We start from the raw sequence: 25,901 nt of genomic DNA, 5'->3' as shown, positions 1-25,901 counted from the left end.
GCAGATGAACCATCCCACGGTTCTGTAAGCTTAAAACACACCACACCCATCAGGAACAGCCAGCAGAAATACAAAAGACAGGAAGAGAATTACTACTGTACAGGGGCCATAAGCACCGTAGGATCCCATCAGCAAATTCCCTCCTCACTGCAAATGAAGCACTAGCTCACAGTTCCAAGCCCTTTAATAACAACCACCCAGTCTGGAGACACAAAACAGCATTAATTCAAAAAAAAAAAAAAAATCAGTTCCACACGAATTCTCTCCCAGCTCTAATTACACAGGGCTTCCAGGACGTTTTTACTGTATCAGCCATACATCGAAATTCACTTAATCCTGGTAAAGAGCCCTCAGAGAGTTTCCACCCAATATCCTCGACAAGAGAGGCTCAACCTCACCCCGCCAAGATAATTAATGAGCCCCCTGCCATGGCACACAGCGCAGTGACAATAGAGATCACCGCTGCTCTTATCAGCACGCTGCATCCTCCAGCAGCTCAACAGCTCTCCACCACCTCATAAAGCCAGAGCACGTTCAATCAAAGCCTGGCACTGCGACTCTCCATTCCCAGGGCTGCAGAGTAGCTAACCTGCAGGTTTTCCACCATTTGAGAGAAAATAATCCACAGAAATTACCCTATCTCCTGAGTGGTTTTACCCACCTTGTCCTTGAAGATATGCGGGTTTTGATAGATGAAGTCACGATAGCTCTCCGTACGGACTTTATCCTATCAAGGAATAAAGAGGGGTCACTTTAGCTACTCAGGTACAGCATAAAATTCAAAAATGCTGAACAACTTCCTTTTCAACTGGGCCTAAGGATGCTTTGTACTCACATGGGCCCTGCAATCATGACAGGTGTGTATGATAATACTGCAGAATTGACTGCAGCAAATGAAGGCAGTTCCCTCAGCTGGAGGAAAGATGAGAAACTCATTTGTGGTTTCCTGATTCTGCCTTTTCTCTTGGATGTTTCAAAGCTCTTAATACCTATTCATTACTAACCAGGAACAACAGTAATAGAGTGACAATATTACACCGACTTAAACAGAAACCTCCTACACAATGGTGAAAATTTGAATGTTTTCTATCATTTTGTTCGCTGACACCCCTGTGACACAGAGATTTCTGTTAAAAAAAAAGTTACAGATCAAATTAACTTGGTTTTGTTTCTGAACAAGCTGCGAATTTGTAATCCTGATGACATGCTAGGAGTTCAAGCTACACAGCCCGTTTGATGGAAGTCCAACACAGTAAATAAGTTTGATTGAAATACAACAGGGCCAAAGAAGCTGGAATATTTTCAAGCCTAGAACAAAACCTATATGGTATCCTAGTATATAAAAACCTGCAGTATAGCTCAGTTTACCAGCAAGGTAATCTATTAAAACATTGATTCTCTTAACATGCATCAGCAGGTCCACAAATTGACAGCCAAGTATAGGATTTGGAGTTGCTGTTGCAGTTCAAGTGCTACAGACAAGTTAAAAAAAAAAAAAAAAAAATCAGCAATTTTTTGTCTAGTGCAAATAATGCCGAACCATAAAATCCCAGTACTTTTATTAAATCTAAGAGATTTTTCTACTACAGCAAGTTGAGACTTTCTAGAAACAGAAATTTTCTACAGTGAGAAAGAACAAAAGTGTATTTTATTACAAGAACAAGATCAGAAACAGTGACTGAGAACATTTTTATGATAATTAAAAATTTTGGAGACAAAAAGATATTCTGAGGCTTGAAAATCCTAAAGGTGTAAAAGTACTATCACACACACACAACCCAAAGAAGCAGCTGGGGTTTATTTTAGAAAATTCTGCTTTAAAATCCTGCAAAACTGACATTAATCACAGAAACCATCATCCTTTAAAACCATATTGGTTTGCTATGACATTATAATCAGAGCAACTATTTTTAGTTCTTCACCTCTACTGCAGTATATAACAGGATTTGCTGGAAGAACCAAAAAAAGTGTAAAAATAAACAATCAGTTGAGAAAGCAGCCTTGCATCCTGCCCCTCACTTTGCTTCAGCACTGCCCCAACTCAGTGCAGTCGTAGCCAGGTTTTTCATCACCAAGCCCCTTCTCCCACTTGACATTGCCATGTAATGCTTTCTTGGTTTAAGTAAAACGGTACAAAAATCTGTTAAGATGACAGCCAAGAAATTCTCAAGCAAAAAGGCAGAGCAGGGGAAGCACCAGTCACTTGGCAAGTGGGAAGTAACAATATTCCTGCTCCACCTCTGAAGTATTTGCAGAAAAAAAACCCCCTCAAATTGAAACTTTGTCTTACTATTACCAGGCATAATGAAAAAAAAGGTTTCAAGACTGAACAGTTTCAGAAATGGGCTTACAATTGAGACAGCAAGACTGCTTTCTTAAAAATGTTCACGTAGTGAGCCCCTATATTTAGATAAGTAAGATAAACATAAAAAAAAAAAAAAATCCAAGTGGATGCCTAGCATAAAGAAAAAATTTCAATGTGCACAAAATAAAAACAGTAATTTGTCCTACGTTTTGGAAAGTCAAAAGTCTTCTTAAAAGCATTCTGATAAACATACCCTCAAATCAGTAAAATATAATTTTGTACCAATCTCCTTGTGCAGAGATGCAGATTTATTGTAAACTTTATTTGCCAACAGAAAGGCTTCCTCATCCTGGAGCCGACATTATCTCAAATGACAGCTTTATACAGCTGCAAAACCAAAAAGCTGCCATCATTATTTACTATCAAGTTATATATCAGTTCTATTCCTGCAGACTATCCATTTCAGAAAACATTCTTCTACTTCTGCAGCCATCTCTGTGCTTCTGTAAAATCTCCTCCCCTGAATAAGAACCTCACAGCCATGCTACTCTTAACACAGATTCATGTGTATTTCTGCATTGGGGCCACTAAATGATTGACAAAGCTGAAAGCTTTATATGCCAGCTGCAGGCACAAAGTCACCTGACGACTCTGTATTCTGCCTCGACTTTAGACAGGAATTTTATTTATTTATGCCTTAAAATGACAAAACTGCTTATAACTCTCACAACTATGACGCCGTCTCTGAAAGGAAGCATTAAGACATTTTAATTTACAAGTTAATTTTAAGCTGTCGGGCTTTGTGCTTGTTTTTTCTTGTTTTAAAGTTAAAAGGGCGTACATAGCTTTGCCTTTGTGAAGTTTTAAGCATCAATGGTTTTTTTGTCTTCAGCATATGAAAGGAGCATACTGCTCCAGCTATTCGACGTCATGTTATCAATACACTCAACTACGCACAGGTAACAATTTCTGTTTACCCAGTGCAAGAGAAAAGCCACAATAGTTGAGAAATGGCCTTGCCTAACAAGTTTCAATATGAAGAAAATGTAAAACAAAAGAAAAATATTCGCTGCCCGCACTGTGTTTTATCCTTCACGTTTTAAGCAAGCAGGAGAAAGCTGCTTTTGGCAAGGTAGGGCTGTGGCACGGGTATTGCAACATCAAGCACAGCTGTAAAGGATTCTGTGCTCCTAGTGCTTCCCTGTTTATACGAAGGGAAGAAACCCAAAAAGTGCTCAGCCCAGCTCACACCAGCGGAGAGAAGGGGTTAAAAATGCAGCTGCTCTGCAGCACATTGCCGGGCACACAGCCCACTTCACTGCACCTCTCCTCTCCAGCCCTACCAGATGCGGCTGCGGTGCCTCTCTAACCTTTAGCATCTCTTCGTGTATCCCGTGATGGCCGTAGGAGCTGAAGTAAACGCCATCCTCATCCTCCTGCAGGTCTGCAACGGCGCTGCGCGACGAGCTGCCCCCGACATCCGTGCTCATCACGAAATCCTGAGCGAACTGCCTGCAAGCAAGTTGGAACAGACCCTTGAGCCGTGGTTACGGGACCATGGAGAGGGGGCTGGGCAGGGGCAGTGGGGGAAAGGGCTCCGGAGAGGGAAAGGAATGCAGGCTGCCCCGGGGATGGGCAACGAGGGGAGCAGCTTCAGCTGTGCACATCCTCCCTCTGCAGGCTCCGCGGGGCTGCTGCACTGCCTCGGGCACCCCCCTGCCAGCCCTGCTTCCCGCTGACAGCAAGCAACCAGCAGCACTCGGACATTGGGGGGTCGGCGCTATTTCTAAGGCAGAATTATCTATTTTGCACTTGCTGGCGGTGTCAAGGTGTCTCAGGCTGTGTAATGCAGACACGGAGTCAGTACAAACCGCAGCTCACGCAACACCGGGTGACTAATGGAAGGGAGAAGAAAGCATTTTAAAACAGAGGCATTTGGGTGAAAACGGAGCTTAAAATTCAATTTATTATTTAATTTCATGCTGCTCATTTTCCCTCCTCCCTGGTCTTGCATTCCTATAACACGTTAAGCAATCTGAGAGAGTAGGGATTGCTCAGCCTGGGGAAAAGAAGCCTCCAGGGTGACCCCACTGTGTCCTTCAACACCTAAAAGGGCTACAAGAAATACGGAGAGGGGCTTTGGACAAGGACTTGGGATGACAGGATAAGGACAAATGGCTTTTAAACTGAAAGCCAGTAGGTTTACACTGGATATTAGGAAGAAATTTTTTACTGTGAGGACAGTGAGGCACAGGTTGCCCAGAGAAGCTGTGGATGCCCCATCCCTGGAAGCGCTCAAGGCCAGGCTGGATGGGGGTCTCAGCAACCTGGGATAGTGAGATGTGTCTCTGACCATGGCAGGTTGGAGCTGGATGAGCTTTCAGTTCCCTTCCAACTCAACCACTCCACATTCTCGTTCCTCAAAGCCGGTCTGATGACAAAATACACAAATCAAGGGGTTTATAATGAAACCAAGTATCAGACATTAACAAGCAGATCGTACTACACCCACAATGAAGTGGAAATGCAAACACACTTCAGCCAGACAACGCTCCTCCAAGCTCTACAGTCCAACAAAAGCTGCATCCTAGAGCACTGCAAAGCTGCTGAGCCTCACCTTTAACAGCGACCAGACCTCCTTAAATGGGAACTTCACACAGAGAAACTGTAGGTAAATTTCATTACCAACACCCTCCTTACAGAACAACAAAAACAAACACACTATTTCACTGCTGACATTTCAAACACTTCCCTGCTCAGCTAGTTTGTGTGAGGAAGAGAATATGCTAAGGGATTTTGTATTGACATTTGGTCAGTTTCAGAAACTTCCTATATTTGTTTACACTGAAACTGTCAGGATCTTGTTTTCAATATTGCTCCTTACCATAGTACTTTGCATTTTCTTTGATTTTATACAAATATCTACGTGATACAATCTGAAACTTTCATAAAATGGTTTCTGTGACATACAATTAAGTGTAATTAGCACTGTGTGAGATTTGAATGATTTAAAATTATTTAAGCCAATAGCTCCTGTAATGTATGCATACAACACAAGCACCAAACTCCAAAGACAGAGCTGTCTTTTTAATCAAGAAAAAAGGTAAGTAAAAACAAAAGCCATCACCCCTAAAGAGGTGACAGATTAAAAAACTCAGCATAGACAAGCTGTGCTCTTAAATCTCCAAGTTCTATCTAATGCTAGAGGGGATATCTGATTTATAGAAATGTTACTGTCTTTATTTCACAGAGGTTTACCCAAAAGAGAGCAGATGATATTCTGTGGAATAACCTCCAGCACAAAACACTGAATTACGGCATTTAGAACTACTACAATGCAACTGGCTCATCTGTCCATCATTTAAAGCTGTGCTGCTTCATCAGATCTACATCTGGCTATTTTTGCTGCCAGCTGATCCCTGCTGATTTGGAGAGGCTGCATTGAGAAAGAAAAATTAAAGGCTCCCTCTTACAAGAGCAGATAACTTGATATACTAACTTTAAAAAAAAAAAAACCCAAGTAAATTAGAAGCCTCACTGAAGTTTAGAGAGATCAAAAGAAATTGATGACCTGAGGAGGTTTTTTCTGTTTAAAAATGAAAATGGAACAGGAAGAAGGCAAAAGGACACAGAGAAAACACTCCCAAGTTTTTGAAGCACAAATTTCTTTCATTCTTACTGTTTATGATCAATTAATGCATAAAGTACACAGAGATACCAGAAAAGCACTGTGTGCTGTTAAGTACAATTTACAAAACTCAAACTCACCTGAAGACAAAACTGATAATTTTTGACATAAATAATTGTTCACAGCTGAGAGGATTTTAATATATGAATTTATTTTGGCCTATTTAGTTACCTGTAGCATGGAGAGTGAACTGTCAAAATCTACAACAAACTCTCAAATGTATTTTACAACACAAGGGGTTTTGCTGATTAACTTCTCATACATAAATTATTTTTCCAAGTCTCTTAAATATAATTTCAGTTCCTCAGTGCCTGGTCAGTGTGGTCTTGAAATGACATCTTTGTAGAGGATTTAAACGAAGTTTATATTTCCGTGTCATCCTTGAGCATCATCAGTCCATATTTTGCAGACTTCAAGATCTAGAAGTAGCTACGGGGATGCCTTCACTGCGATGCACTGGATATTCTTACTACCCTCATCTGACACTGGAAACACAAGCAGCTGAAAAAAGTTGATTTATTAATTTCACTGAAAGCTTCTCCAAACTGCAACTGAACTCTACTAACAACTCTGAACCTATCTGGAGTTCTGTATTTAATCTGGAGTTCTGTATTTAATTTTTCAGTCTCTTCTCCGGTGTGTGCATCCTCAGTTTTTAAACTCCTGTCTAAAGGATTAACAGAAAGTTGTCTCAAAAAAAAAAAAGAGAAGTCTGAAGGAAAATATGTTTCTGAGTGATGTGCTTGCTTTGCTCTTTCAATCTTGGCAGATTTTTGTGCAGTTTTTAACTAACCATCCACAAGACATTTACTAACCATCTACAATAGACAAACCTACAGTCCCACCCCAAGGTTAATTCCATAGTTACATTCTACTACTTCTTTCAATTTCCATCGGTCCTTGGACATGAACATCTCACCTCAAACACATCAAACAAAAGCAGCCCCAAACTTCATTCACACACTTACTTCATTTTCTGAAGATCATCTTGTGCTCTAGCCAAGGCTGCTTCTGCGGCTCTGGCTCGGTGTTCCGCGTGTTTCAACTGCTCAAGGAGCACCACGGTGTCACTTAAACCATTAGAAGGCAAAGCTTTTACAGGTTCACAAAGATCTTCTATGTCTGAGGAAACAGGGAGGAAAACGAACACCTACCCATCATGTATGGCTTCACAGCAGATCATAAACATTCCATGCTATTTCTGTCTTTGGACGCTTTGTGCAAGCTGGTTGTTTTACAAAAGGTACTGAATTTGACAGGGCTAACTATAGAACACAAGACCAGGAAGAAAAAGCAAATATGCTAGAAGCCAGCTCCAAGTAAAGGCAAATAAATGCAGAATTCAGGCTTCCATAAATACCAGTGTTTCGTTATCTCTAGAAGAGACATTTAGCTTAGATATAATTAAATTAGAGATAATTATGGTGTGGATTTTCTCAGACACATGAATCAATCAGGTAACAGTGACAATACCACATTTACCCCACAAAGCAGGAAGCACTTATTTACCAAACTGAAGCAGGAGATCATCTTCCAGTTCTGGTTTCAAATATTCCTCTCCTTCCCAAGGCAGTGGGCTGCTGAGAGAACTCAAATATGCTCCAGATGGTTTCTAGACAGGAGAAGAACATGTAAGGTAAGTTTCTTCGAAAACACCAGCCCTTCAATTTCATTCAAGAAAACAAGGCAAAAGCATTTTATTTCACACAGTAAAATATGCACCGAGGGAGCAAAGGCTGGGAAAGCCCAGGCAGCTCCAGGATCAAGGAATTCAGTGCAAGCAGTAATGCACAGCACACTGACAGGTGCTGAAGGATACTTGCAGGATTGCACTGCTCTCAGGAACCAGGTTCACTCAGCTGTTTGGCTAACCAATAAATCCAAGGTACTAATCCTGTCAGGTGTTCCTACAGGAACAGTGCTGTAGGACAAAAGTCCTGTCTCCTGTTAATACTTGGTTAGGAAAAGAGAAGTCAGTTTTGGACACCAGTGTTTGCCTTTCTGTGTTTACTCTACACAGTTATGGATTAAATAACCACTTGAGGATTTACGATTTGAAGACTGAAGTAAAAAAAAACTTAATAAGCTAAGATGGTATTGAGTTTTAACCTAAACTTTTAGGGAACAATGAAGGAACAAAGTCACAAGACAAAAAATATGAAGGCTTATCTTTAAACTCTAGGTTCCCATTAGCTCTCCTGACTCAGGTATCATTTTAGCAGAGTTTTAAGTTGTGTAAGTTAAGGGATGAGGTATTGTCCTTAGTAAGTAAGGGTCTGGCCAGCTCACACCCTCAGGAAAGGCTTTTACACCAAAACACATGAAAGGACTGAGAAACTTCAGTTCTTGAGAAGTGAACCCATTTCTGAGGCCAGACAGTAGAGTCAAAGGCACCAAAAATACCCCCCAATAAAATAAGTTGATGCCACACAGCATGGAGTCTTTGTGCAAATCTCAACATCCCCTTCTGAAAACAAACCTTCACATTCATTAAATATGTTTAAAATTAAAACAACCTCATATCTAGATCAACCAGTCAACAGCCACTTTAATTCTCCTGATTTTTTTTTTCTTCTAAAATTACAATACAAAATCTCACACAGTTGTCAGAAATGGGCAAACTGAAAGCACAGCACTGTTCTCCAGAGTCAGAACACAGAAGCAGCACGTGGCACACCTACCTTTAATCTGACAAAGTTTATTAGTTTAATGTATCCATAAAAATCGAGTCCTGAGAGGGGAAAAAAAAGGAGAGAGCATTTGTATTACAGAAAAGACCAAGTGTTTTACAGTTATGTAAATACTAATCACCTGTTCAACTGGTAATTGTTTCAAACTTCCCCTTGGGTGCACATCACTATCTAGAGCAGTCCTCCTATCTTAAGTTTGCCATCTATGTTTTTCTTCTCCTTAGGACTAACGCAGGAAATCCTCACCCTCAGGGCAAGCACATTTGCCACAAACTGAGAATGGAACACATCCAAATGGGAGCCATGAACAGCGATTTCGTTCATTTGGCAAGCAAGGACAGCCACTCTTACCTCCTACCAGCTACCTTGCTGACATTTCAGGCTGTTGCGCTCCCCTGTTCATATTCTCAGCCTTCTGCTTAAAGGAATGTAAACTGATGCTACTCAACAAGAACACCCACCAACACTGATTTACGCTTGCCACCTCGGCAATCTTTAGCAGTTTAACTGTGTTCCCTCCCCAGGAACAGCAAAGATAAACCCAAGATACTTTTTTCTTGGATTTTAGACAGAAAACCGACCAGACGAGATCTTACAATGTATAATATATAGCAACAGCCAACATTAAACTTGACTACTAAGCCCAACAACAGCATCACTGGTGAGACAAGAGCTCACAGCAGATCAGATCAGGTCAAATCAATCATGCAGTGTCTGGCTCAGGTTGATCAAGTAGGCAGTGAGGAATCAGCACAAGCCAACAGAGATCAGTCTCACTTTTGTAACACTGGTTGAGAGCTTTACCAGTACAAAAAAGCACACAGGAAGCAGCCAGCATAAAGAAAATGTATACGCATTTTTCTACAATAGCTCATCTTATTCAGTCTTGGACGCTTCTTTTTGCTTTTGGAAACAAATTAATATTTGCAACTTATTCCAAATGAGATACTCATACACAAAAGGAAATGACAAGTCATGAAAAAAGCTTACTGTGTTTATGGATCACATCACTAACATCGAACTGATGCTCTGTTTTGCAATGGGAGAACACAGCTTCAGCAGAACTGAACAACCTGTAAATAACAAACTGTTAAATATGCAGTATTGACAAGTTAGGTTCTAACTCAGGAGTGCCACTTGCTCTGTTCTGACTTACTGGGCAACTCAGAACACATTTCCTGCCTTTGAGAACGATTTCCAGGCACTGGCTTACACGCCTCGCAAAGAAGTTTTTGCCTTGTTTGTCAAACATTTTGAAGCAAAAGCCAATCAACACAAAAATTTTGTTTGACAAAACCACGCATCCTGTTAATTTCCGTCCAAACACTCCCTGAGAGCAAAGCCTGCGTTAAACCTGGTATATAAAACCCACACCAGCACCAGGTGGGGCAGCTCGATGCTGCTGCATCGCAATAAAAACTCTCATCTCCATATGGCCATGGCGAAAAGATGGAAAAACAAACAGAAGAGCCTCCACGCCGCTTCAGCACGAGGGAAGGGGATTTCTCCCTCCTCCAGCCTGACCCTAACACACCTCTGGCCCCACAGAGGCCGCGCACGCGATCACCAAGCCACAGAGCGAGTGCCGAGTGGGAATTCACCGAATTCACCATCTCCCCCCGCCGGCCCGGCCCGGGCGCTCACAGCGCTCCCCTACCTGTCGCAGAAGAGGCAGCGGGTCTGCTGGGCCACGGCAGCGCCTTCTTCCTCCTCCCCCTCCTCCCCCTCCTCGTCGCCCCAGGCGCTCTCGCCGTCGGCCAGACCGGGCATCTCCTCCTCCTCCTCCTCCTGCCCAGGATTCATGGTCGCCGCCGCCCCGCGCGTGCCGCTTCCGGCCTAACGGGGCGGGGCGGGGCGGGGCCGAACGGGGCCGAACGAGGCCGAACGAGGCCGAACGGGGCCGAACGAGGCCGAACGGGGCCGAACGGGGCCGAGCGGGGCCGAACGAGGCCGAACGGGGCCGAGCGGGGCCGAGCGGGGCCGAACGAGGCCGAGTGGGGCCGCGCGGGGCCGAGCGCGCCCCCTGGCGGAGCCTCCAGCCGCGGCCGCGCTGAGTGGCCGGGCTGGCGCCATCTTGCGGGCGAGAGGGGCAGCAGGACAGAGAGACAGGGTCAGCGGACAGAGGGACGTGGGGACAGGGGGACAGTCCCTCGGCTATCCCCCGGTACCGGAGAGCGTTCCGTGTTTCAGCGCGGAGCAGGAATGCCCTCATCCGCGCTCGGCAGGCGCCCAGCGCTCCGTGCCTCGCAAACGGCGCGGCTGCGATGGGAGGGTTAAAGGGAACAGCCTTCAAACGTCAGCTTTTAAATAAAGTTTAGCGACAGGCAGGGCCGCGGAGTCACAGAAGCGACGAGGCTGGAAAAAGCTCTGAGCTCGTCGAGTCCGACCTGTGGCCAAACACCGCCTGGTCAAGCAGACTGTCCCCAAACCCCGCATGCATCACCCGGTGTGCAGCAAGCCAGTGACGCACACCCGAGAGATGTCTGCTGTTTATTTCAGAGCTGCTCGGTGGTATTCCACAAAGAGAGCACGCAAACCAGCAGGACTTTCCTTTGTACGTTATACGCTATTTATATGTTATACACTAGGTACACATTTCAGCAAAGGAATTAGTGTCCATTGGCTACGAGTTACGTAGCTCTTTTATTAATTAGTATTCCATCCTCTGTTGGTTAAAGATTCTCTTCCTCCTAACGTTAATTAGGCCATGTGCTCAAGTCTTTATTTGAGCTGGTGATTTCTTGGGTTGGTGCTGTGATCTTCTCTTTCTGCACTCACCTTTTACCCAGCTGGAGCTGAGTTGTCTTTATTAGTCTCCTCTTTATCTTGGGGGTTCTGCCAAATGTCCTTATGGCCCATAAATTCTGCATTCTTTGTGTCCACTATCAGGGGTATGTCCTCCCCAAGCTTTGTTAACCTCCCCCCAGGTCTGAGATCGTTGAAGCATCTCCAGCCCTAAACCTTTTCAAGGTAATTCTACCAGCAAGTAATTTGTTTTTCTAACACCTGGAGATCCCTTAGAGCTTGTTAGTGGCTCTCTGTTTCACCAGTTAGATCTCTCGTGTTGATTAGGCTTGAAAGCATGCAAAGATTGAATGTTATGGAACATTTTTCTTAAGGAAATTTTACATATTCCACATTTTGCAACAAGAGCGTGGCACTAAGTGCACATGCAGACTTTCCTTGCACACCTCCAGGGAGAGTGACTCCACCACCTCCCTGGACAGCCCATTCCAATGTCTAATCACCCTTTCTGTGAAGAAATTCCTCCTAATGTCCTTTATAACTGAGACCTCGTTCAAATGCAGAAGCCATAAAGCGGTTAACAAACTATACAGAAAACCAAAGCTCAAAGCTCGGCACTTGAAGAACATAGTACCTGATATTCCAGTTGGGTTACTGAAGCTCCTTCATTTTCTCTGTATTTTGTGCCTGGCAGCAACACACATCTCTTTAGAAGCAAACAGCGCCGCTTCCCACAGTTCTCCTAAGCAGGATGTGCTGGGGAAAATGTCAAAGCTGGAATTTTTACAACTTGTACCCTCAACATTTCTAAGTTCATACCTGTGCTACTACAGATATTTCCAAAGATAATGAAATTACTACTTCACCTGGAATCTGACTACCTTATATGATGGCAGAGGCAGAGGTATGCTCTGCATCCTGCTAGAACTGCTCGGAGTCAGGCGTGCAGCATTTATTCCCTAACATGACAGACTTAAGAAATCTCCCATATCTCATTGCTGCTCTTAGTCAGCTGTGCCTCCCTAGGCATCGCACATTTTTAAATGACATCTTGTACTTCTGGGTCAAATTGGATATCCATGAGTAGGTTAAAAAAATCAGTGGTTTGCACTGTGTGTTGGCACTTTGCTTCAGGAGATCGAACATATCCTTTAAAAGCTGATTTGCTTTGATGCTCGGCATGGTCACATCACACATCAAACTGGTTCCTTTTCCAAATGAAACTCCTGGGCTGCTCCAGAGCTGCAGTCACAGGAACAACGTACGGCTGCTCACCCAAAGTGAAAATCTCCGAGGTACACAGCTGGGCAAGTGAGGAACTGTCCTGCTCTGCTCTGGGCCGGGGCAGTTCTGGGTGCCACAGAACTAAAAAGGCATCAGGCTGCCACAGGGTGTCCAAGGAGGCCACGAGGATGGTGAAGGGCACGAGGGGAACACGTGTGAGGGGTGGCTGAGGGCACTGGGTCTGCTCAGCCTGGAGAAGAGGAGTCTGAGGGGAGACCTCATTGCAATTAAAACTCCATTGTGAGGGGACAGGACTCAAGGAAACAGCATGAAACGGAGTCAGCAGAGGTTTAGGTTGGATATCAGGAGCAGGCTCTTCGCCCATCGCGTGGCCGGGCACTGGAACAGCTCCCCAGGGCAGTGGTCACAGCACCGAGGCTGGCAGAGCTCAGGAAGCTTTTGGAAAACACTTTCAGGCACAGGGTGACACTTGGGGTGATCTGCCCAGGACCAGAAGATGATCCTGATAGATCCCTTCCAATGCAGAATTCTATGGTTCTGTGATATTTATTTTGCAAAGGCTGAGTCTGCAACAGCTCTTGATACGGAGCTCTCAATGTAAGGGAAGGTAGCAAGCGTTTGTTAATACATTATAATTGTTGCTCAATAGAGTGACAATCAGCATTATCACCATCTTTGCAGGTTTTGGTCATTTGTAGGGGGATGTAGACAAGAGTCTGATTGTCATCTCATTTTTAGAATGCAAATTCAGTAGAGTTTGCTGAGTATAAAAGCAAAGATTTGAATTGATTGGTAACAAATTAAAGAAAAAAAAAAAGGAGTGGGATGCAGAATTCAGGAAGGAAACACGAAAATCTGATTTTACTTGTCTGGATTATAATCCCTGATCTCAGCTGTACTTGTATATCTGTCCCATATACCTCAATTTTCCCTTTCACCCTCCTACCTCTCAAAGCTAACAAAGGCTTTTAAGTATGGTACTAATTAAACAGATTAGGCTTGCTTAATTACAGGCAAATCCAGAGGGACATGAAAAACCTGAATTTGGGAACTAGTTTTAAATAAGACCAGAATGCCAGATTTGAAAAAGGATCTAAGAGCTGCTAAGTCAGACTCCTTCACAAATTTTGTACTTTTCAGAGATCCTATATCCATTCAGACTTCTACAGGTACAAGAAGATTCCACCACTTCTGCAAACACTGCTTAGTGATGCGAACTAAGCACTTCTCATGGGATTTTTTTCCCCTTCACAGCAATTCAGAATTAGAACTAGTGCAAAGTGCTGGCAGAGCACTGCATTCCCTTAGTGTGCAGAGGAAATCCAGCCAAGTCAGATCCTTACATCCCCTAAGTAGGATCTGGGAAAAGAAACAGAAGTGATGCAGAATGATAAAACAGTTTCCCTCTACTCTTGCTCAGCTAGGAGCAGAAATAGATTGAAGAGGCGCTGCTCTGCCAGCAGCGCCCAGGCTGATAGGAGCAAAAGCAGAAACAGCAGCTCCTTTGTGTTTTCCTGAAATTCTCCTCTCCCCGCTCCCGCCCCCGAGGGGCAGGGGGTCACTGATTGCATAGTCCTTGCTCCATTGCACACCCTCAGCTATTGTTGAGTCCCCTCAGAGAGCACAGGCTGAATGTGCTGCACAGCCTTGTAGCCGAGCCTTCTTTTTCATTGTGGTGTGAATTAAGATTCCCAATAAATGTAAAGCACCTGTTGGCTCGGGTCACCGTACGCGACGCGCTGGCTGAGGACCGTATGAGATCTGCAGCAGAAACGTGTAACTTACACCGGTGCCTCTTGAAATATGATCATCTTTGTTACGATCTCCTAATCCTTGTAAAGGGATTTGCATGGTACAGGAAGATTTACAATGTAATGGATTACTATTTCGTCATCTGGGCCGAGGGGGAGAAACTTCAAATATTTGCTGTTTTTGGTTTTTTTTTTTTTACTGCATTTCAAACTTTTTTCCGGTTCTGGAAGCACAGCACTGGGGAGACTGTTGGAGGGTGTTCACACACAAAATACGGTATCGTCACATCACTTGTGGGCTTTGTTTCATCTGGATTTCCAAGCATGTGTAACTTTATTCTCTACCTGCGTCACTTTTTTGTGGGACTCCCCCGTGACTGTCATAACTCAAAAGCAAAGAAATATGTTAAGAGAAATTGTGTAGGAAAAAACCCAAAAATATTTTTAACAAACTATTTTTAAATGGCTATGACTTTACTCTGTGTAAAATGTATTAGGAAAAAAAAGAGAGCGGATTTTTAAAAAATTCATATTAACAAACCAAAATTACTTCTTAGTTGTTTATTCAGAGTTGTATTTTTTAAATTTTAACCACCAACAGTGCAGACAACAGCACACAACCACAAAACTCAAAACAGAAGACAACTTTTCAAAAGCATTTTCTATCTAGAAAGTCCAAACTGTCCGAAATTTTACTTTACACTCCTTGGACACTAAAGCTAGCCTGCTACACGAAAGTGTTGAGAAAACAAAAAGCAAATGCACTTATATTCAGTCCTCCTGCGCCAGTTTGTTGCATTTTTATTGATTTAATTACGGAAACTCTCCATAGCCAGCAGTCTGAAAACAGAGAATGGCTTTTTCATGGATCCTTTAAGATGTGTAGGGATGAGCAGGTTCTCACAGAGCTGTCACTTCCCCACGTCACACAGCGATGGAAAGCACAGCCCCAGAGCCCTCAGGTGCAACAAAAGGAGGTGCAGAAACCTCACCTACTGCAGAATGGCATCCCTGCAAATAAAACATCAGAATTAACACTCTGTTGAAATAATAAAAGCTTGGGAAGATTTTAATGAAGTATAAATCAGAAAACATGAATGCCAGTTTGTATGCAGAGGGCGTGAGCTGTGGTCAAAAGGTGTTTTTTTATTCTTATCATAAGGAAAACTTAATAGTATTGAAAGCAGAACTGCTATTCTGAATTTAAGAGCTAGGTCAGTTTAAAAGTTTCATAAAATGATGGCTGTATTCCCCTTAGTATACTGACTGAGGAATTTTTTATGTGGAAAAAGCCCAGAAGACCCTTTGTAGGGCTCGCCCTGAAAGCAGGGTTAGTCTTAAGCTTGAGAGAGAAGGTAAGCCTAGGTCTGGAGCTGAAGTGGGGCTGGAAAGGGCTGCCAAAGGAAAGTGTGGGCTGCAAAACAGAACTTTCATCTGGGCAGGGGCAGGTTTGGGGTTGTTGGTTTTCGGTTTTGGTTTTTGTTTGGGGGGTGTGTGGTGGGGAAGGGGTGTGATTTACTTGGGAGATCTGGGTTTGTTGTCGTTTAGTTTTTAACAAAATTTCACCCTGGGACTAGGGTTAGGGCTATGTTACACACACACACACACATTTATACCTCTGCAGAAGTGCCTCCATAAAATGTGCATTGTGGAGCAGCTTGAGGAAAATGGGATGGTTTCAGATGCTACAGGTCACTGGAATCCAACTGATATCTCCCCAAACAGGTGATGTTAAAAAGATAATTAGATACTTAGTGAATCACTGGTCTTCACAGTTACATTGACTGTTTCTGTGAAAGGGTAAATGCAGATAAAAGAATTCATAAGCACCCTGAGGATAAACCAGTGCTCACAGAGCAAGCAGCTTTAAGCATCTCAAACTTTTCTGTCTCATAACACCTGTGTTTCTGTGGGGAAAATGTCTGTTTTCTACAGGGGAAAAAAAATACCTGAACTTAGGGTAAATGGTTGTGCAGAAAAACTACAAAAAAAAAAAAAAAAAAATCCTATCCCTGTCAGAAATAAAATAAAACACTTACCTTAGACCACGTGCCATGAAGATGTGTGATCTTTATTCATCCACAGTAAGAAAACAAGCAAGGAGAGGCGGCATTCTGATCAGCTTTAAGGTCAAACTAGCAGAACTATGAGAGATGTGCATTAAAAACAAACCCCCAAAAACAACTATCTGGCACTTGGCTTTTTTTAAAATAGCATCTGCAAGATGGTTAATGTCACAAGAGTGGATGTCAGGCATTTAACAAGCTTTGGAAGGAAATAAGTAGATGAGTAACCTGGGGGGAAAAAAAACCAAACAAAAAAACCCCCCCTTTCTTGTGCAGGGATGAGCATGTGCAAGGTTGCGTCCACCAGAACTGCCCAAAGTGTGGAATCTTAAAGTGTGCAAGGAAAAGGGAAGGATCAAATTGTTTGAGTTTGAAATTTAGAACTCATAAGAGAAAGGAGCATCAGGATAGGTGGGCATAGCTATGTAAGGAACTGGGAGCTTAATGCCTGGATTTCCAAGGGCTTAAAAAGAGCAGAAATTAAATGCAAGCAGAGGAATACTATGAAATTTTGTGATGCAGTGAAAATGATTTACCTGCGTGTGCACTAGATCACAGCTGATCCCATTACCTCCATTTTCACAGATATAACAAAAATACAAGAATTTATTTGTTCAGCTTCACTTTCCTTAAGTTGTGATTGCCTCAGGAACAGCACTGATGATCATGGGCAGCAAAAACAAGTTAGAAGTCAGAAAGAAGCAATCAGAAAGAAGACTTGGGCACCATACCACATCTGTTTACCCTGCTTTTGTCATAAAATGATATTTACTTTTGCAACAAAGAGAGAAGGAGGTGTTTATTTATCACATAGCATTAAAAAAAAAAAAAAAAAAAAAAAAAAAAAAAAAAAAAAAAAAAAAAAAAAGAAAAAGGTTAACCTGGGATGAATTCTGTTCTTTGCTTCCAGCAAAGGATGTACTATCTTGCTTTCATTTCTATGTCTAGAAAACCACAGTTACTTTTATAATGATTGGGACAACACACAGATTTGGAATATTTCAACATCTCAAAAGATTTATTGCAACAGTTAAGTCTTTGTAGAGGGACTAGAAACACAGGATTTCTTTTTCATGTTATTACTATTGAAAAGACAGTTTCTACCTCTTGCTTCTAGTGAAAACTTTGTGGGAGAAGATATAAGGCAGCTTGGGAAAATGATCTTCTCAGAGACAATCTGGACACCTCAAAGATTTTTACACCCAGAGGTGTAAAGAACATAGGGAGGAGGAAAAATAATTTCTGCACAAAAAAATGTAAGTAAAAAATAGCAAAATTTAAAAGTACAATCAAAGCATTTTTAGAGAAGGTAAACTAAAATATTATGTGTCTAGCAAGAAATCATTAGCTAGCATTAGGCTAGTGTTTCCATTTCTGTGCCAGCTTGTTTCAGGTTCTGTCAGCCTAGATTTTTGTTCACAAATTTTAGCCTCATTTTCAATTCATTTCACTGGGAAAAAACCCCTTCCTCCTAACATAAGAATGGAAATATCCTTCAGTAAAACTGCAAAATTTCCTGATAAATATTAATTTCTGCTTCTTTAAAATGTGCTTATTTGAGGTATTATGAGTAGTAGCTGTGTGTTAAATCTCCCATTCTTTGTACCAGCTTCTTTTTAAAAAAAAAAAAAAAAATAAACCAGCCAATGAAAAGTGCCTAGACTGACGCTGTCTCCCTCGGTTAATCCAAGGCCAGCAGAGGGATAATTTGATTAAACTGAGACCCTAATTTATTTAGCTTTAGTTCTGGATCAACCTCTTCTTAATAGAGTGCTGTCGTCTCCAATTGTTTGATGGAAATTAAAGTGACATAAATACCATGGGACTTTTTCAATCTGATTAGTCAGCTAACTCGCATCAATACTACCCCAGCCATCAGGCGCTGGCGTCCTTCCTTTCAGCAGCCTCACGAGCAACTGACAAGTTCTCCTTGAAGCCTGGGCACCCATGCTGCCACTCAGACCCCCACACTTAACCCATCATCCGTCCTCAATGGCTCTTGCTTGACAAGGTGCCCACACCTTTCTCCATTGCTGCTCATCGGACAAAGCTAAATATTGTTTTATTGGCAATCAATAGCCTGTTAATCCCAAACGATTTCACAAATCCACTGAGCTCTCAAGCTGATTAAAAACGTTTGGGTTGGGTTTTTTTTGTTTTGTTTTTTTTTTTTTTTTTTTTTTTGGTGTTTTTTTGTTTTGTTTTGTTTTTTAAGCTGCTAGATTTCAGATCTCTCCTCCCAACCCTCACGCTCTGATATGGCACATTGTAGCTGGTGAGCAAAGCCACAAAAGCGAAGGAGGTCTTTAATGTTGCCTTTAAGCAGACATTTGCAAGCGCCGAGGTTTCACAGTTTAAACATGAGCAAATCTGCACCACCAAACCCTCGGCACATTTACTGGCTCCTCCACTTTGAAACTCAGGAACACAAGAGCTCCTGAGCCTTCCCTTTTCTTTTTACAGCATCTTGCTTAGTCTGCGGGCTGGGGCACTAAGGAGCGAGAGAAATAAGCTTCTCTGATTTACAATTTATCTATAAAATGCTAACAAAGCAGCTGTTGCACTGTTGAACCACGCTGAATTCACCTCCCAGCCACAGACACAGGCTGGGATGATACTCATCCTCACTCACTGTCTGCCTGCCTTTGCCCTGGAGATGTTGGTTATGGGAGCTGCTGGTACCATGGCACTTTGCTCAGGTGGCGCAGTAAATTCAAGGTTAGGGCAGACAGGCAGTGTTGATAGGCACTTGTTGCGTTTTGTCTTCTTTTTTTGCCAGGGTTGGGATTTGATGGACTCAGATGTTTATTAATTATCTACATTAGTCTCACAAACTGTGAGTGCTACAGCGCTTCAAGCTAACAAACTAAAAATGGCTCTTTTCTCTCTACAAGGTGTTTTAAACTGTCCAATTCAGATATGACACCTGAATTATTTTTCCTTTTAACCCAATAACCACCCACCTGTGGCCCGCAATGTGGATTTTTTTATCCAGTTACAAAATACCGCCCAGACCCACGAAGAAGAAGGTGAGAAAGAAGGACTCAGCCTCTGCCCTAAAACCTCCATCTTGCTTTATATATATCACTATATTTTAAGTCGTTAAACTCTAAGTTTCCCACCCTGTGATATCACACACATCTATTCAAACTCCACACCCACAATCCCAGTGCTGTCACTCAATTTTGGAAGCCTTCCCCACAGCCCCAGGTCAAATGCAGTGTTTGCTTTCAGTGCCTGCCAGCACAGAAAGTCTGGAATTCTCAGTACTCAGGGTTCCAACAAGCACACAATGCTGACTTGGTGAGCTGGCTTTGCAATTCTGGGTTTTAGTCTGGGTTTTACTCTTCTTACCTCTGCTGAATTGTTCCTGTAGATGTGCTCCCTCTGCAACAACAAGGAGGGAAGGGCTGTGGGCAAGCTGATGCCTCAGCAATGTTGCTCATACCCTGCCTGAAACAAGCCTCAAAATGGGTGGTCTTCACTTTAGGAAAAGCTTTTGTTGACACTGAAGGAGTTAATAAAATGAAAATGAACTAACACACATTTTATGCTCTTTGTGCAAGGATTTAACATACCCAAACTGTGTTATTTCAGCTGATGAAATGAACAGGGTCCTGGTTCTGAAACAGACATAGATGTAAAGTCTCAGAAGCAACATTTCAAATCAGTGATCTCCAAAAGCAGCACAATTTCTGTGAGCGTATCTACTTGGAGAGTACTGTTAAAATAGCTCTAAAGTTGGCTGTTCAGCAACTGTTTCAAATATTCTTCAAATGATATAAGCTCAGGGTTTTTTACAGGCACTTCTCAAACTCTTCTTTCAGCAGCTTCTTCTGTCAGGACAAATATCTATCCTGTCAAAAATATTCATCAAAACAGTGGAACATGATGACAAAAAAAACCCCAAAACATCTACTCATAATTTTCAAAAGAGGTTGACCAGTTAAATCTCAGAAATTTTAGATGGAACATGTGACTTTCTGCCAACCTAAATAAAGCAGCAGCTGTTGGTTGCTCTCTCTTTGGCTAATGTGCATGACCCTGTTGCATTTGCCAGTGGTAAAAAAGAGCCACAAATGTTGAAGAATGTATTTCAATTTTGTATTTTTAACAATAAAAATTAACAGGAAACAATGCTAAAATCAATACTCACTCAGGTCAGCATTTACTGTGGTTTACAATTTCTCTTCAGATCTTCTATTTCTAAGGCCAGTGATGGTAACTTTAGAAAATGATTGTTGATTGAAGGACTGAACAACTCTATTCCTCTTGAATTCTAGGATAAAGCAACACATACTTTGTGTCAGGCTGGCTGTTCTGCGCAGCAACTATCACCTAGTTATTTTTATTTTGAAATTTTAATTGTATCTGCAGGTGTACTGTGCAATAGCCTGCTCTGTTTGAAGCAGAAAAAGTGTTTACTCCCTGTTCATAGAATTATTTTTGTGTAATAACAGAGGGAAATGCCTTTGATACCTAATCTTTACCAAGGTATTCTGTAAAGATTATTTGAACATCTGAAAACACATAGGGAATTAAGCCTGAACCATTTTCTTTGACAGCACAGTGAGAAACACTCCCTCTTTTTCATCATGAAGGGGTGGGAAGGACTGGAAACTGGGAAAAGCTCTTGCTCTGTAGGCTCTGGGTATGCCCAGACCGCAGCAGTCTCTGCAAGCCAGCCCAGGTATGGACAGGAGTCTATCCAGGCCAGCCTAAAACTCCCTTCCACAGAAAGCTTTTCAGTTCTTGCTCAGAGTACTTGTCTCAAAAGTCCCTTGATGCTTTGCTTTTAATGCCCTGCTTTTTATAGGAAAAACCAGTAAATTAATGAAATTATTCAGGAAAGATATACTCTTTCTGTCTAATCTATATTAGTGCAAAGTTACAACCTCCCCTGTATGTCAAGACTGCAGTGGCTGCATCTATCAAAGCATTTTGTTTGTGTTGGAGCAGCACTAGAGGTTTGAGGCAATCCTGTTTCTGATGTGTCATTTGGACCTGCAGACCCCTTTTGGTGGGTGCACACTGGATTCTTTCCAGAAGAGAGTAAGCCAGAGTCTCTGCTCCAGGTTTGCTCTGCAGCTGAACTGAGGTTCTGAACTGCTTGTTTAGGCTGCTTCAAACCACAGGTGTGGTGCAGATAGTGAGTCCAGGGCACCAGACTAAATCTGGCCTGGATTATAAACCCCTTGATCTTCCAGTCATAGGATGGTTAGGGTTAGAAGGGATCTCCAAAAACCATCTAGTCAAACCTGTCTGTAATGAGCAGGAACATCTTCAACCTAGACCAGGCTGCTCAGGGCTCCATCCCACCTGGCCTTGATGTTTCCAGGGATGGGGCATCTACAGTCTCTCCAGGCAGCCTGCTCCAGTGTTCGCGTCCCCATTACAAAATAGTTCTTCCTTTTACCTATCTCAGTCTGCCCTCTTTTAATTTAAAAGCATCACATTTTGTCTTATGACTACAGACCCCAGTAAAAAGCCTGTCCGCACCTTTCTTGTAAGACCCCTTTAAATATCGAAAGATCAAACTTATTGTGCTGTAGATGTAAGAATTTCAGCATCTCTTGCTTCTGTTTATTGATCTGCTCCTAAGAAACCCTGCAAACATCATATTTTTTGCTGTCACATCGAGCGAGCTGTTGTTACAGAGCTCTTCCCCGCAGGAATAATCCCTATGAATCATTACAAATGGTCACAATTTAGAGTAATTCCTCTAAAGTTTCACTTGGTGCTTCGAGTCACCAGCCTCTGCAGACTGAGCATTAGTGATGCTCATGCATTTTTACCAAACTGAGGTCACCCAGCTTGTTTACTGGAACTGGCAGCCAAATGCTACAGCTGAGAGCTGCTCAAGCAGCTGCTGTCCAAGTTACATGAGCAGCAAGGAGATTTCCTGCTTTGCTCAGGTTCTCCAAACCACCGGTTCATTTCTCTGGCAACATTCAGAGCACTCTGGAGACAAGAGTGATGCGGTTTTGCTGTTAATCGATCAGGCACGGGTTTGGGTATTAATAACTTGGTTTCTTTAAGGACCATATTTGCATGCTGAAATTCTCTCTTCTGAATTTCAAAGCCCCAGAACTGAATAACTCAGAGTCAGAGTAGCAGACTAGAAGTCTAGATCTAGGGTAGGATTTGAGCCAATAGCCAATTTCCAAACATGTTCATCTGGATGTACAGTAGTTCAATAAAATTAAGATTGAGTCTCAGGGGTTTATTTTGACTTCCAGCTTCCATGTCCAGAAATACCTGACAATAAATGATTCTCCTGTCAATATTATTTTCACTTTTCTTCCCCAGAAAAAAATCTGTGACTGCAAAAACATGAAAAGGCTGTCTTCAAAAAACTTCTAGAAATGTAAATTTCCACTTTTACGTTACCATTAGAGTAAACGTGGTGCAACCCTACTGCACTAATACTTTGCTATGTTACTCCAAATCTGTCCCCTCCCTAGGAGCTGTCCTGATTATCTCTTGTCAGCCACAGTGGATAAAGTCGTGTTTGGTCTCCTGTTTCCTGCTTTCCTTACCTGCATATGCTTTATTTCTGTTCTGTGCAGGTGTCACTCCTTGCCCTCGGAGAACCAACTCATTTTGAAGAGACATCACCAAAATTCAGCAGCATAATAGAAGGAGGAAGGCTTTACCCAATGTGTGGTTTGAGGTCCTTAAGTGAGAAAGCAAGTAACCCTTCAGGGAGCCCCTGACTTGTATAAAGCACTCTGTAACAAGCAACAACCTCCACAGAATCACAGAATGCTTTGGCTTGGAAGAGACCTTAACACTCATCTGGTTCTAATCCCCCCTGCCGTGGGCACAGACACGTTTCTCTACACTGGGTTGCTCCAAGACCTGTCCAACCTGGCCTCGGACACTTCCAGGGATGGGACAGCCACAGCTTCTCTGGGCACCCTGTGCCAGTGTAACTATCTATATATTGACACAGATTTTCCTGTTCTGCCTTATTGCTCTTGCAGGCCACTCTGGTTCCTTTTAAGCTCACTGACTCATTTTCAACTGAGCTGCTCTTCTTGTTCCTGGGCTTTCATTAAAACATCGCTCTAGAGCCTGCTTTTCTAAAGCTCAGGATTATTTCTAGCACAGCTGTTGGATGGAGCTGGGGACCAGGACCATTCACATGTAGCACCTCTCCAGGAGCCTGCAAGCCCACTCTGCTGCGAGCAGGATGAGGCAGGGGAAGGGGAGTGGTTTTCAAGGACAAGGGATGTAAGGAGAACATTTTTTACAAGGAGGGTAGTAAAACACTGGAGCAGGTTGCCCAGAAACATCCCTGGAAACATTCAGGACCAGGTTGGAAGGGGTTTGGAGCACCCTGGTGTAGTGAAAGGGGGGTTGGACTAGCTGACATCCTGGAGGTCCCTTCCAACACAAACCATTCTGGGGTTCTCTGGAACAGCCCCACGCAGCCAGTCCAGCCAGCCATGACCTAGGGACACTGTGCCACCCAGCAGCTCTTGTGCCAGGCTCTGGGCTGTGCCCTGTCGCTGTGCTTGGCACAGCCAGTGCTGCTGGAGAGCCTTGGCTCAGCCCTGTGGCTGCGGCCCAGCTCCAGCAGCTCAGGGCTGCCTGCACGTCTTGGTCTCGCACATCCTGGCCATGCCATGAGCCCTTCTCTGCTGTTTTCCAGAAATTTCTGAGTTGCCTAACCCAGCATGTGGGGAGGCGATAGGAGATAACTGGGCAACTTCCATCTGTGTTAGATTTTTAGCCTGAACTTGCTGCCTGTAAAAGCAGAGCATCCTGCAAAGCATCCACAATACTTGAGGCAAGTGGTGCCTAGTTGGAAAAAGCACTCCAAGTGGTTTGGGCTATCCACTTTTTCCGCACGTTCTGGGTGAGCCTGAGAGCAGAACCGGCTCCGATTAGCCAAAATAAATTCGGTTCTGTGCTCTTCCAAGTAGGCGAGCACAGAAATAATTGAGCTCCTCTTGTTTCTCGTTCACGGCATTAAACGAGGCGCTTTCCTCTCTCCCCGGGACGTTTCCCAAAACTCAAACTTTTCCCTTTTCCGCTGTGAACGCAGGAGGGCAGTGCCGTTCCAGCTTGGATTCGAACATCCAAGGAGAGGATGGTCTTGCGCAAAGCCCAGCCCGAGTCCATGTAAAGCCTCCAGAGTTAAAGGAGATCCTGATCTTTCCTTCATTGCCACACTCCGCAACCCACCTGAAGCTCGATTTTTAAAAGTAGCTTCCCTTCCCCATTTACACAAGAAGCAAATCTGAACTGCCAAAGAAAGGGCGGGGATGGGGAAGGAAAAAAAGGGGGAAGGAGGGGAAAAGGTGGGAAGAAAGGAGGGGAAGGGAAAGAAGGGAAGGAGGGGAGAAAAAAAAGGAGGGGGTGGTTGAGATGGGCTTTAAGGTTAAAATAAAATAAACGAAGCTGCTGTTGCATTTATCTGTACCACGCGTAAACAAGCTGCTGGACTCAAAGGCATCAAAAATGTCAAGTCACCTCCACCTCTAAGAATAGCTCAGAAATTGTACTTGAAGTATAAACAGTTAGTTTGAAAAGATGTGAAATAGGTAAAGGAAATAATAATAATAATAAATTACCTCCTAACTCTGGCAGATTTGTTTGGATTCCTTCTGATGGGTCACAGCCTCTTCATTTGAATTTCCTCTGTGAAACACCACGTTCTGTTTCTTTCGCTGTATTCATTTCACAGTGGTCCTTCCAACCGGATTCCCTAGTGCAAAGGCATTTTGCAAAGTAAATGACTAACGCCACCAAAACAAATTAATGCAGTAAATTGATGTAAATGAGTAGTTTGGTGCAGTAAAGAGTGCCCTGTTTCGTGCAATAATTTGGTTTTTTACACGCTTTTCTCCCCCCACAACACACTGAAGCAAAGCTGACTTTAACCAGGCTCTTACCTTGTGCAGAAGCTCAGGTGTGGATCCCATCACAAACCGCAGGGCTGAGAACCGCTGAGAACGTACAGCCATGGGAGATGGGGGATGTTTTCCCAGCAGGACCATGTTCCATGCACAGCACAGGAGATCACACCCAATCCGCTGCAGTAGAGAAGATTTGGTGCTGGAATAGTTCCTAATCGGGAAACATCAATCCTGTGGCTCATCCGTGTGTGGCATTTCCCAGTCTTTTTCTCTTTGGTCCTTTTTGGTAGGTGATTTCATTCCTGGGAGTTATACAGGAGTTGTAGAAACCATTGACCACACCTGCTACCATTAGTTTATGCTGTTATTTTATGAACGTTTCTAGTTAACATTCCGGGGAGGTGGAAAAGGTAGTGCAAGACTTACTAGCAGAATACCACCTTTACAAGCACCTCATAAGTAGTAGTAGTAATAATAATAGCTCCTGACAAGTGAGGAGGTACCCTGCTTCTGTCTGTGGTTTGACATTCTTACTGCACTAACA

General features: G+C 43.1%; 1 protein-coding gene and 1 long non-coding RNA gene across 3 annotated transcripts in view; both read right to left on the bottom strand.

Moving 5' to 3' along the window:
• PRMT3 (protein arginine methyltransferase 3) overlaps window positions 1-10,515 on the bottom strand; it is a 51,222-nt gene extending 40,707 nt beyond the window's left edge. Inside the window, exons 1-7 of one of the 2 annotated variants that reach the window (XR_009208009.1) lie at window positions 10,341-10,500; window positions 9,674-9,756; window positions 8,675-8,724; window positions 7,503-7,605; window positions 6,962-7,115; window positions 3,676-3,817; window positions 662-727 (exon numbers count right to left, since the gene is read on the bottom strand). Coding sequence is in view for 1 of the 2 variants with exons in the window: in XM_040068347.1 (XP_039924281.1) it covers window positions 662-727; window positions 3,676-3,817; window positions 6,962-7,115; window positions 7,503-7,605; window positions 8,675-8,724; window positions 9,674-9,756; window positions 10,341-10,486 (744 nt within the window). In the remaining variant the exon portion in view is untranslated. Of the gene's footprint in view, window positions 1-661; window positions 728-3,675; window positions 3,818-6,961; window positions 7,116-7,502; window positions 7,606-8,674; window positions 8,725-9,673; window positions 9,757-10,340 lie in introns of both variants that reach the window. The other variant, XM_040068347.1, reaches the window with a different exon arrangement.
• Window positions 10,516-20,058: 9,543 nt separating this feature from the next.
• On the bottom strand, window positions 20,059-25,652 carry LOC120754329 (uncharacterized). The gene is made up of 4 exons (XR_005701391.2): window positions 25,394-25,652; window positions 25,073-25,206; window positions 20,647-20,769; window positions 20,059-20,347 (listed from the first exon to the last, which is right to left on the bottom strand). It is a non-coding gene; the product is annotated as an uncharacterized LOC120754329 (long non-coding RNA).
• Window positions 25,653-25,901: the final 249 nt, after the last annotated feature.

Source organism: Hirundo rustica, chromosome 6, assembly GCF_015227805.2.
Source record: "Hirundo rustica isolate bHirRus1 chromosome 6, bHirRus1.pri.v3, whole genome shotgun sequence".
Lineage (NCBI taxonomy): Eukaryota > Metazoa > Chordata > Aves > Passeriformes > Hirundinidae > Hirundo > Hirundo rustica.
Note: the sequence above shows the minus strand (reverse complement) of the source record. Positions and strands in the feature narration are given on the sequence as shown.